The 12,999-nt window shown below is 35.1% G+C and overlaps 3 protein-coding genes across 5 annotated transcripts; 2 read left to right on the top strand and 1 right to left on the bottom strand.

The window, feature by feature from the left end:
• The first annotated feature begins 210 nt into the window (after positions 1 to 210).
• LOC138932308 (uncharacterized) lies at positions 211 to 3,753 on the top strand. 2 transcript variants are annotated; one of them, XM_070293989.1, is made up of 2 exons: positions 211 to 790; positions 1,728 to 3,753. In XM_070293989.1, the coding sequence occupies exons 1-2, from the start codon at positions 439 to 441 to the stop codon at positions 3,167 to 3,169; spliced, it is 1,794 nt and encodes a 597-aa protein (XP_070150090.1). In that variant the 5' UTR covers positions 211 to 438; the 3' UTR covers positions 3,170 to 3,753. The 2 variants fall into 2 exon arrangements, with proteins under 2 accessions (XP_070150090.1, XP_070150092.1); XM_070293991.1 differs by lacking the exon at positions 211 to 790 and adding an exon at positions 1,175 to 1,266.
• Positions 3,754 to 3,908: 155 nt separating this feature from the next.
• On the bottom strand, positions 3,909 to 9,267 carry LOC138932596 (uncharacterized). Its single transcript, XM_070294578.1, has 7 exons — positions 9,077 to 9,267; positions 6,823 to 9,012; positions 6,562 to 6,724; positions 6,336 to 6,496; positions 6,041 to 6,254; positions 5,059 to 5,937; positions 3,909 to 4,974 (listed from the first exon to the last, which is right to left on the bottom strand). The coding sequence occupies exons 1-7, from the start codon at positions 9,158 to 9,160 to the stop codon at positions 4,121 to 4,123; spliced, it is 4,545 nt and encodes a 1,514-aa protein (XP_070150679.1). The 5' UTR covers positions 9,161 to 9,267; the 3' UTR covers positions 3,909 to 4,120.
• A 389-nt stretch (positions 9,268 to 9,656) lies between these two features.
• Positions 9,657 to 12,058, top strand: LOC138932271 (queuosine 5'-phosphate N-glycosylase/hydrolase-like). 2 transcript variants are annotated; one of them, XM_070293939.1, is made up of 4 exons: positions 9,657 to 10,054; positions 10,311 to 10,534; positions 10,607 to 10,686; positions 10,766 to 12,058. In XM_070293939.1, exon 4 carries the CDS (start codon positions 10,815 to 10,817, stop codon positions 11,829 to 11,831), a length of 1,017 nt encoding a protein of 338 aa, XP_070150040.1. In that variant the 5' UTR covers positions 9,657 to 10,054; positions 10,311 to 10,534; positions 10,607 to 10,686; positions 10,766 to 10,814; the 3' UTR covers positions 11,832 to 12,058. The 2 variants fall into 2 exon arrangements, with proteins under 2 accessions (XP_070150040.1, XP_070150038.1); XM_070293937.1 differs by having other exon boundaries at positions 10,607 to 12,058.
• Positions 12,059 to 12,999: the final 941 nt, after the last annotated feature.

The following is a 12,999-nucleotide window of genomic DNA, read 5'->3' as shown; positions in this document are numbered from 1 at the left end:
GTCTCGCGCACGCGGTCGAATGGCGGGTAGGTGCGCGCGCACGCGGTCGAGTGGCGGGTAGATGCGCGCGCACGCGGTCGAGTGACGGGTAGGTGCGCGCGCACGCGGTCGAATGGCGGATAGATGCGCGCGCACGCGGTCGAATGGCGGGTAGGTGCGCGCGCACGCGTCGGCCATTTCTCGCAGGTCGCGTGTATGCGTGCGTATTTTGGCGGTTTACCAGTTGCACGTTGCACGCGGCATGCGTACCGCGCGCGGCGGCAAAGAGGTCGCGCATGTCAACCGACCGATCGAGTCAACAGCACGCAACAGCGGTTGTCGCGCGCGTAACGAAGAAACGTAGCCGCGCGGTGAAAGAGACGGCCGGGTCAAACCCCTCCCCCCTACCCCTTCCTCCCCCTGTGCGAGTGAGAAAGCGAGCGTGCGGTTAGGCGCGGGATGGAATTGCACACGCCGAAGCGGGAGTCGCGCCCGTCGGTAGAGGCGTTGGAGCGCAGCCCGTGCGACACGTTCTACCCGTGGAACTGGAGCGAGGAGGCGCGCAACGTGAATCTCAGCCCCGGCAGCTCGTGCTCCTCGCCCGAGTACAGGGAGCACGGGGCGAGTACGGGCGCCGGCGTCGGTTCGAGAAGCGGTCCCGAGAGCCATCGTCGCGGTCGTCCGCGCGCAGACGCTCTCACGAATCTCATGATGCAGGGCAGCACGTCGCCGAGCAACATCAAGTGCAAATTCTGCAACCGGGTGTTCCCGCGCGAGAAGAGTCTGCAGGCGCACTTGCGCACCCACACCGGTAATTAAAACTCGGGATCGCGTCGTTCCGGCGCGCCGTTCGCGGCACGCCGATATCGGGAACGTTGCCGCTCGCTCATCCGGAGCCCTCGGCAACGAGGACGCCCGCGACTTTATTCAACGATCGCGAGAAAACGTCGCGCGATCGTTCTGCGTGTCGCGTGTCCGCTGTCTCTCTCTCTCTCTCGCTCACGTCCCGCCAATCGGCCATCATGCCGCGCTTTAAATACTTAAATGGCTCGTCTCGCGTGTATCGGTGTAACGCGTGCACGCGTCCGATTCCACTGGGTGGCCAAAGTTCGTTAATTGCGCGCGAAATTACGACGCGGCGACCGCGTCGGCGTGCGACTTGCGCGCGGATTTTAATATTTGCAGTTGCGAGAGAGAGAGAGAGAGAGAGAAAGAGGGGGGACAGTGCACGCGTGCTCTGTTACACGCCGTCTTTGTCTATGGACAACAAAAAAAGGACACAGCGGGGTTTTTCGGCTTTTCAATCATTTGCGTGTCTTGTCAAAACATGTGTTTCTCGAAAATATTTATTGCCTTTTGTTCATGATCGTTGTACTTTTGTAATATAGACTTTTTTTCACGAATTTAGGATTAATCAAACTTGAAAAAAATTGATCTCTACTGATAAAATACAAAATATATATTTTTTTCTTGTTTTATTATTATATCGAAAATGATATGCTATATTAATGATAATAAAAATTTTTGAAACAATTTTTATTTCCATGTAATATAGCAACATTAATTTATAGTTCATTCAAGAAATTGATTATTCTGTTTATATGCATTATATATATATATATATATATATATATATATATATATATATATATATATATATATATATATATAAATGACCCATTTTTTTATGTTATAATATATTAATTTAATATAAATTATAATATATAAAAAAAAACTTATAATTACAGGAGAACGTCCATATTTATGCGATTATCCTGGATGCACAAAAGCTTTCACTCAATCGGGACAATTGAAAACTCATCAACGACTACATACAGGAGAGAAACCATTTTTATGTACTCAACCAGGCTGTGAAACAAGATTCACTCATGCCAATAGACATTGCCCTGACCATCCTTATGCCAATCTAACAAGATCGGATGATTTTGTATTAAAGCCAGTGTCTGAGAACATGGAGTTGCCACACGATGTTACTCGATGGTTGGAACGTTACAAGATGTCGAGGGAACGGGAGGAAAGAACACCGACCGGGAAGAATGAACGAAAGAAAAAGACGTGGAAGAGCACCGCCGAGAATCACAAGAGGATAAAATCTAGAAAAGGCCTGATGATGGATATAGCAGGAGAACAAGAAAATCTCGATCGCAAACCACCAAGTCAGCGGCTATACTGCAGTGAGAGTCAGGATAGTCAGGATAGTCAAGATAGTCAGGATAGTCAGGAAGAGAGCCAAGATGAGGATCCAACAGAAACTTGCTGCGCGATATTGCAAACGTCCGAAGACGAAGAAGCTTCGAATGTCAAACTGGCGAATACGCCATTGAGAAGACCCTTGGATAGATTACAACCAAAGAAGCGATGGCTACGATATGCTTGCTTAGAACAAGCAAAATTAGATCTAAACGAAGAAATTAGACCTAACAGTGCGACATCTTTATACAAAATTGACGAGAAGCAGAGTCTGAACGGATCCACAGAATCATCCGAGTTACATTGGTACACATCATTAATCGACAATTCCATTGCAGACAATAATATATCCACATCGAATATGGAGAACGAACTAACAATTCCAAATGCGCAAATGGTGTCTTCTTATGTCTCCTCTGAAATATGTTGGGACATGAATCGGAATAATGAATCTCCTAAAGTTGCAGAAAAACATTTATACAAAATTGATGATTCTCTAAATGATTGGACTTGTTTAGAATCATCCAATACCTTGCCAAGTAATCAGAGTATTTTTAAAACTAGTATTAACGAATATGTTGCAAAAGCTCAAGATTCTGAATTGGTTCATGTCGACTACACCGAGCATAGTACTATTCATAGAGAGATAGCGAATCAAGATATGCCAGCCAACTTTCATATCAGTGAAAATGAAACTAGACCAACGGTGCTGATGTTGGCTGGTAGTTCAAGTGGTAACAAAATGGAGATTGTTTCAAAACTACCTACTGTAAAAGACGTTGATAGAACGGATGCGAAAATAATCGGTATTACGACAGGGGAGAATGTAGCCAAGTCACCAATACAAGAAGAGAGTAAGAAATGGCTGGGTGCTCTGGCACTGATGGAATTGGCCAAGACACAGGAAGAAGCGGAGATTTTAAGTCTTAAGTACGACATGAGCAACGAATGTTCCACGGTTTTAGAATTATCATCATAGCCATTTATATATAGACTGTGATTACTCTGGTTATTATAATTTTGTTATTTTTATACGCGAGAAGAAAAACGAGAAAAAATATGTCCTATGTCCACACTCATGTAACACAGTCCACTACAAGTGAAAAAGCGGCCTCATATCCTGTAAAATACATGTTCTCTTTATTGATTATTGTTGCTCTTTAATCTTTACTATTATTACTCTTATGCGATAAATTGTATTTGTTCTGATTGGAGTTTTTTTCTGAATCTTTTAATTTCATGTGTTAATGTATTATTATGTATACTTGTACAAAACAGGGAATTGTCTTACTGTTACGATTTTCTTCTATGCTCTGAAAAGCAAATATCTGTTGAAGAAATCAAAGCAACAAAGCTTATTATTTTTAAAACGCATAATAATCCATCAAAATGATTTGATGATAGGAGTATTGTAATTTTTGTTACTTTACAGTACAAAACAATACTGTATAACATGCATGTAAACATATATCTACATGTTAATTTCTTTTACAGCGCCACAATTTATTGTATATTAATAATAAGGACTTGTGTGATACTTATGTTAAGAATAATAATAAATACGACGAGAAGAAAAACATACGAAATAGTGTCGAAAATATTGAATTGAGTTTAAAATCGAAAGAGTATTTAATTGGAATAAAATTATTTTATTTATAAAGTATATAATAAAAAGCTAAAATATAGAATCCAAAAGTTAATTTTCATCCTATTAAAAATAATTTATAAATACATATGAAACCTTTAATCTTCTAAATTAAATACAATACAATAGTACACATTTTCCTTTCTTTTTTTTATCTTTGATTCTTTTTGTTATACAAAAATAATTATTTAATTATGCTATGAAAAATACTGTCATTGTTTTAATTCTACAGAGTTTTGTAAGATAGTTGTTTTATACACAGTAGTTTTCACAGTAACATATTTATCATAGTTTCTCTTTAGCCCTTCTAAGACTGGATCTTGTCATTCTTATATTGTGCATTTCGTTATTTAAATGTAATTTAGCATTTTCTTTATGCTCTTTTAATAACCCAGTTTTAAAAAATTTCTTTTCATGATGTGGAGTTTTCTGATCTTGTATCTGTTTATCAACTTTTGTTGACGTAAAAGAATCAATATTTTCATCTGCCTTTTCATTTATTGTTACATTTTTCAATAACTCGATGGCTCGATCTACATTTTTATTATGATCAACAGTTGTTAATTTTGTTTTATCTTTAAAATTCTTTCTTCTTGGCGTTTTATTCGAGTTAATCTTGAGACTTTCCACTTTTTCTATCAATTCATCAATACTTTTCTTTGTAGCAGGTACATCTAACTTCTCTATCAAATCCGTTAATGTTTCTGATATATCTGGAACTAAAAGCGTCGCTTTAATCATAATATCTTTTATCGATTTTCCCTGTGTACTATTTCCGTCTTCATTTAGGTCATGTTCCGATTCTATTTTTTTTGATACAGAATCTTGTATATCTGAATTATCGTTATCAGATAGATCTTCCAAAATTTTTCTCGTCACTAACTTTGCACCTTGAAACTTGGATTTTTTAGTTGAGCGCGTGGTTAATGGTGGTGATAAATTATCGTCATCTTCGTCGTCGCTCCAATTTATATTGATTTTAGCTATCTTCAAAGCTACTGGATTCCTTCTACGTCGAATCGAGAGAGGTTTCTTGGAATGATTCTGAACAGATGGGGTAACACAAACGTTTGAAGAGTTAATTCGTGTTCTCGTATACTTGGTTACATCAATGTCATGTGGCTGCGGGACTGTAAACTCTGCAACAAAGAGATTGTTATATAACGATCTTCCCCGAATCTAGATCTCGATATAAAAAATATTACATATTTAAGAATACATACTTAAACAATCTGAAGATTCCAATATTGGTTGAAAATCATTGTCCAATACTAATTCTTTAGCCGACATGTAAACGGGATGTCCTTCTAATTTATACTTGTGACATATATCGATTGTTAAATTGGCGATATCAGACACATTCTGTTGTTTCGATGTCACGTTTGTCTTCAGAAAGTAACAGAAATCGATCAATAGATGAATATAATCAATGATGTAGAATCGCGCTTGCCAAGAGAATCTCTTCACGCCGATTTCATCATCAGGCCAGTTTTCAGGCAAAGCAGACTCTTCTTCCTTAAACAATCTCTGCCTTATTTCGAAAGCACTGTAAAAGTGTTCGAGCGCTATCGTGACTTGATTCTGTAAGGTGTACAGCTGTGCCCTAATATAGGTGGCAGCGAATACCAAATATTGATATGATACATTGCCACACATGTGGCAACCGCAATTTGTGTGCAGCGTAAATTTCGGCATGTCGAAGACTCTTTTGTCGAGTATTGGCGAGGCGCCATGCTGAGGTGTATCTCTGATAGGATCGTTTACAATCTTTGTAGGAGTCACAGCGAGATAAGGAGACGTTTGTTTGACAGGTTCAACATTCATCGATGACTGAAACGTCTCGACGCCCAACATGTGTTCAAGACTTTGCAGTTTCACTTCGCAATCATTTAATTGCGAACGGGATAGATCGATGTAACACAGTGATTTCAGCAATTCGGCAACACGCAGCACCGCGCCTAAACTCTGTGCCGACTTTAAGTGTAGCACTAAATACGGGCTAATTCCACGAAAGGATAATAAACTATTTATTCTTATAGATAAATTAACTGCTGTAGTGAAAACCACATCATAACTGAAAAGCTGATCCATCTGGCTTTTATCTGAAAAAAGATGGTTTTATTAATATATATATATACAGATTGACTTTTGCTTTATTTAGAATTAAAAAATAAGGATATAAATAATTTTATTAATTATAATTACATTTTTCCGTCAATAGATTTTGATTTAAGCATCTCGATGTAAACAGACTCTCTACGATGTATGAACTATAATCTTCGTGTTGCATATTATCTTTATATAAATTGCTGTTGCGTATAATGACATCTAAGCTTAGCAGATGCACAGATTTGTTACCAAAAAATGAAATTCCTGGTAAATTTTTAGCTTCAGTGACTAATTGCTTAGCATCATAATACTAAAAAATGAACATTTATATACATATGTATATTTATATTTAGTAGAAAATATTTGTACTCTCCACTATTGTGTCTCTCACCTTCCCACATTCGAAATAGAGGTCTGCTAAGCTTATCCAAAACATAGCAATGGCACTAGTTATATTTTCATTCTTAGAATCTCTATGCTTTATGGCATACTCTTTAGCAACGGTGATCCAATTGTAATCAATTCGTCTCAATGAAATACAACGACCTGTGACTATAATAGAATTTATGTTAGCCTATCAGCTATATAAATATTTTCTTATAAATAAATAAATATACCATAAATAATTGAATGATAATCATCGATTTTTGACGCTAATTTATACGCTAGCGTCCATGCTTCAGCTTCACAATCTTCATAACGATATAGTCGAGAATATTCGCCAGCTGTTATCAATATGCGAAGTACAAGAGTCGGTTCCCAATTCTTGATAATCTCATTCTGTTGAGAATAAAATATTTTTATTACGATTACTTTGAACTCTTTAAAATTTTAATAATCATCTCTAACATAATATAAATACTCTTATCATAACTTACAATATCACAATTAAACAGTTGCTTCCATTTCTTCAGACATTTTTGTAAATTTAGTATAAGGCTGGAAGCTTTTTTAACATTTATCATAGTGTAAGCAGGAACTATATTTGGAGATTTGGTTTCAATAAGTTCTGGTATTTTTGGAGCATGAAGAGCAAATTTTGTATTTTCCATTTCTATCTGAGTTTGCTTATTCATCGCACGCAATTCCTCCACAAATATAAAAAAGTTTAAGTTGGCCTCCAAGCACAAAAGAGCCACAGAGTTTGATTTGTCTTGCTTCAAATCAGATATAATTCGCTCGTGATATTTCAGAATACAGCTGTCATGTTCAAAACCTAACAAATAATATCCTAATAATTGTATCACGTGTGCATATTGACAATTACTTAGTTTTAATTTTCTAAGTTTGTCTAAAATTGCCGACACACCATTGGTAAATGAAATGCTCCCTTCTAGTAAACTTTTAGCTTCACGCAAGCATAACTTAACGAGATCATACTTGGACATGTCAATTGATAAACCTAGTTCATTCTTTATTTTGTCTTTATCATTTTTTAGGCAGTCCAGCATAGTTAATTGTGCAATTTTCTCAGAAACGTGTTTTTTTATAGTCGTCCACATAAGAAAAGCTTTTGTATTCGGTTGATCATAAGTTAACAAGGCATTCAATGCGGATGCAGTCATGGCTTCTCTATATATACCATTCTTATAATGCATAACACTTAATTTGCTTAATGCAAAAGGAATAATATTTTCAAGATCCTCAGAGTTTGATTCAATTTCTTGAAATTGAAAGATGGAAACACATAAAAAGGAGTATAAATATGCGCTTTCCTCATAAACATGCTCAGATAATATGCCCATATTATAGATTAAAGTACGACATGTGTTCCACAAACGTATCCAGCGTTTACACTTGCATTCTTCCATTTCACGTATAATCCGTTTGACATTTTGCTCTAAAGTTTCTCTGGCAAGAACGCACACTTTTTTTGGCATATTTTTAACATGATATTTACATAATAAACTGACACATTTACATTTCATTATTATAGCATTATATAAATCTCTCTTAACTGTACATATTTTGTTTAGGCACCATCTGCATTCCATTGACACTCGTTTAATATAAAATTCATCAGCATCTATATGTAGAAATAAGTTCATTGTTTCCAACAAGATGTCAGTATCAAGTAATTGCTTTAACACATGTTTGTCAGTTTCTATGCAAGTTTCCCAATATTTAAACATAGATTCAATTATTTCTCCAAAAATCGATGCATTCCATTTAAGGCCTTCTGTGTAACCATATTTTTGTGCAATATTTAATTGACAAAAAACATCTTGTATATTTTTGGCACTGTTGCTCACAAGATTCTCTATTGGCACTAAAAGTGTTGTACAAAAACTTTGAAATTGTTGAAAGCACTGATAACATTCCTGATCTTCTACTAGAAGAGACTTGAAATAATTAAATAATTCATCAAATATTTTCGTTGTACATCTGATATTAGTCATATCAATAGTCCTACATATTACATGACACATAATACGAAGTATATGACAATATATTATATATTTTTCATCCTTGTCTAAATACAACTGTGTTTCTTTTAAATATTCCAATATATGTTTATAAAAGTCATCAAAATATTTGTTTTCTTTGTCAATTGATATTATTTTATCTAAATGTAAACTTATCGCGCTAATCAGCTGCTTTGTATAATTTTTATGTACAATTTGAATTATTTTGATTTCGTATTTTATAATACTTTTTAAATTGTTGTAGTTTTCTGTATTTAAAGACTTATTGGTAAAAGCTACATATATATTGTTAGCAGTGGTATGCCACAAGGATAATACTTTTGTTAGAAGATTCATAGTATCATCTTGAGGATTATACAAACTGCCAGGCTGCAAGTAGCAACAGATTTCTGCTGCATCCTTATACAGACAAAAAGATATCAAACAATGAGCAATTTTAAACAAAACTTTGATAAACTTATTGCCATCAGGTACATTAATTAATAATGAGCAAAGCAATTTAGTTAATTCAGCTATTTCCTTTCCAGTTTCGCAGTTTGGTTTGTCCGCTGTGCGACATTTGTCTGCTGTGCAACACAAGTGTAAGAGCAATTTAAAAATATTCTCGTTCAATTTGCTGTCTGGTCGCACACGAATGTTCATCTAAAATTATTAAAAATGTGACAATGTTTATAGATAACTTAAATTAAAACGAGGAAAAGCATACCTGAATATCCTCTAACGCATCTCGTAATTTCTCCGATTGTATTAATTTCTTCCACGTTTCAACTTTTTCACGCATTTCGTTCATTTTTATAAAATTGTTAAATAAAATTTACAAATTATAACCGTCGTATGCGGAAAACGAAGTACTGTAATTTACACAACTTTGATATTGTCTCGTATAAGAAAAACCGTTTTAGATGTAACTTTAAATTTATGACGTCTTCGATGTAACCAAACCTCTATCTCGCGGGTCTCCAATGCAGTGTTGTGATAAATCTAGAGTATGCGTAGTAGAATTAGAGGCTTAGGTCTATATTCAGAACGCACTTAAGGCTATTGCACATGAAAAAATTTTAGTCATAATCGTAAGGCCATAAGCAAATCGACCAATCACAATCAAGCTACTCTAAAACGTAATAAAAATGTTCGACTGTGATTGGTTGATTTGCTTACGATCTTGCGATTATGATCACATTTTTTTCATGTGCAACGGCCTTTAGCGCAACCAATAACAGACCGAAAATAAATTGACGTTGGAAGATTAAATTTTTAAATAAACAATAGCTCAAACGATTGCTCCTTAATTGCTCCATCAGAAGCAACAATAGCTCCCTTTTTAAAATTAATATTTTTCGAAATATTTACAGAAAAACATATTTTTTGGATTTTCTCCTCTTTTAAGAGGATTTTTGTTATTGTTAACGCCTTTGTATTCTCATTTAACTTCTGTTTAAGTACTTCTGTATACATATTATATGCTAGATTTTGGCGGTATTGACCTTTGTTCGAGGGCAGGAGCCATTCAAGCAAAGAAGAAGAAGAAGAAGAAGAGCTCCTCATTCTCTTCTATCATTGCTTTAAAAATTTATTGCATTTTTTTTATTAAAAATTAATAAATTAATCATTTTATAAGTGATATCATCATCTATCAGTCTGTTGGAACAATTTACTCAGCAGCCAACGGAGGGAATATTCAAATGTAATATAACAGTTCTATTATATTTATAAATTTATATCAAAGAATTTAATCAACATTTTCTATTGATTTTTTTGGTTAAATAATTGCTCTTCTAAGTATCATAAAAAAGTTAATAATTTTAAAAATAGAGAACAATTAAATATACTAATAAAGCAATTATATATTAAATGTCAATACGAAAATTTAAAATAAATTCGTAAAAAATAAATATATGTTTTTTTTTGTACATATTATTATTTATTATCTTTTATGTAAGAGATTCGCAATCGCCTGTGGATATCAAGCAGTGGACTCGAAGGAAAACGAAGATAATTATATGTATGCGGAATGTTGACATAAACAGGATAAGTCATTGCCACTACTGTTCTCAGAGACCTTGATGCAATGATTGCATCATACTTATAATTCTGAAATAATATTGATTTATATATCCTCACGACGACACTAAATCTATATTATCGATGCTTCGCAAACAAACTGGTATCTTTCATAACATCTGTTATTATTATTAAGAGTGTGAGAAAAAAAAACAAGATTGTATTCTTTTTATAGTTTGCAGACATTATCATATTTTCATCATCCCAGTCAAGTGTTGATGATGTCACTTTACTTTCGAGGCGCGAAATCGACAGGTATTATCAGCTCCTGAACAGTTGCCATTTAAACAGGCATTTTAACAGAGCAAATCACATTCTTGCAATCATCTCGCAGTCGTTCAGATACAGTGTGAAACGACAATCCAGCCGGCAAGATCTATCATATGGTTCTGATGCCGAAAGAGTCCGGGAAGCTAGTCGCCGGTTTGGCGAAGGACGTATTCATCGAGAAGGAAGGTATCAAGAGATTGGCGTCCGCGGTCTTCGACGGTATCAAAACAAGTAAGATTCGTCCTGGCAATTTTACGCAGATCAAATTTCATCCTAAGCCTGATGATCCCAGGGCGGCGGATTGGATATTCGTCCTGGATACGTTGAACTTTTCATTCTGGACCGAGACGGGCGCGAAGAAGTGGAAGGTCAACGGTGAAACTGGATACTTTGCGTTCTGCGCCGCTGTCAAAAGAGCTATCGACGAAGGGAAACCGATATGGGATCCTAAGTATTACTCGCAGATAACGCAGCAGAACGCCGAGATCATTTTCCGAGGCGACGACGGTGAGACTGACATTCCGCTCGTACAGGATAGAATTAAGAATCTGCACGAGGCTGGCAAGGTTTTGCTGGATAAATATCAAGGTACATTCGCGGAATGCATCAGGTCGTGCGAAGGTTCTGCAGAGAAGCTACTCAAGCTGATCGTCGACGAGTTCGAGTCGTACCGGGACGAGGCCGATTACGAGGGTCACAGAATTAGCATCTATAAGAGGGCTCAGATACTGATAGGTGACATATGGGCCTGCTTCGAGGGACGCGGACTCGGTGAATTCCACGATATAGACAGTATCGCGATGTTCGCCGATTACCGTATCCCCCAGGTTCTCATACACTTCGGCGTTATGCGCTACAGCGATTCGCTCATGAGTAAGCTCGAATCTGATGTGCCGTTGAAGCAGGGCAGCAAGGAGGAGATTGAGATACGTGCCTGCTCGATCGAAGCGGTTGAGCAAGTTTGCGACGAGGTACGAAGATTGATCGTGGCCGATCCGAAATTGAATCTAGATCCAAAGACGGCTGTCAATGCGATCGTCATCGATCATTTCCTGTGGGATTACCGGCGAGAGTACGCTCAAGAATTAGAGCGCATACCATTTCATAAAACTAGAACCGTGTACTATTAGGCATTACGTAGTGTTGGGTATCAGGACCACTGAACTTGATACTATGGAGCAAATACAGTTATTATTGTCAAATCCGTATGATCTATTCCCCAAAAAATCATACAGAGAACTATCTTTTTCCATATCTCTCTCCAATGTATTATTTATTTTCACTTATTTTTAATAGGAGAAGATAATGGAATATATTAATAAATTACATAAAAAGTTTATGCGGAAAACAAAAATAAGTCTTCCTATTTTGTGTGATTTTTATTTTACTCTAGCACTCATTCCAATTAAAATAAAATTCAGGCACAAAAATATTAGCAACTGAATGAAAATATATAATAATTTTGGGAATATTCTTATATATACATATATATATAATATACAGTATATAACTATATATACATTAAATTTTACTTTTAATTGTATTTTCTTTATACTTTGCACATTTGAAGAGAGAAAAAACTGATAGGAATAAAAGTTATTCTAAAACAAATCTCCTTAAAATAAGATATAACAAAAAAAAAAAATAACAAAAAAAAAACAAAAAAAACAGTGGATATTAAAAAATGATTTCAATCAGATAAGATATAAAAATGATGTCAATTGAATAAGATATAAACTTAATTATTGATAAGATATAAATTTAATTATTGATAAGATGTAAAAGGTATAAAGAACATATATACCACAATAAAGTATCAAAAAACAGACAGAAAATACAATTAAAAGAACAAATTTATCAATGAAATTTTTAATTTTGACAGAATGCACACACAAATGCATATACACACATGTGATTTGATGTAAGATACATAAATTACATTTTTCTAAATGTAAAGCTTATAATCGTAATATATATTTTTTATATTAAAAGTGAAAAACGTAATAATATAATTTTGTTATATTTTTAGCATATATCAATATGTATTTTTAATACATAAAAAAATAAATAACTTGTACCAGAACATTGTAATAAATAATGAATAAACAAGACAAGAATAATTAATAATTTTCTATATATAAATTTTTTTTTTGTGATTTTATATATAACTAAACATGTTTTTTTCTGTTTTCAAATATTAAAATAATGGTAAAATAATGTATATTGCCATTTATTTCATTTCTTAATATTTGAGGTTTAAAATATAATAAAATTGTATTCAAAGCAATATCGATGATA

The sequence above is a fragment of the Polyergus mexicanus genome, unplaced genomic scaffold, assembly GCF_030449975.1.
Source record: "Polyergus mexicanus isolate NDT 795.1 unplaced genomic scaffold, iyPolMexi1.0 SCAF_4, whole genome shotgun sequence".
NCBI lineage: Eukaryota > Metazoa > Arthropoda > Insecta > Hymenoptera > Formicidae > Polyergus > Polyergus mexicanus.
Note: the sequence above shows the minus strand (reverse complement) of the source record. Positions and strands in the feature narration are given on the sequence as shown.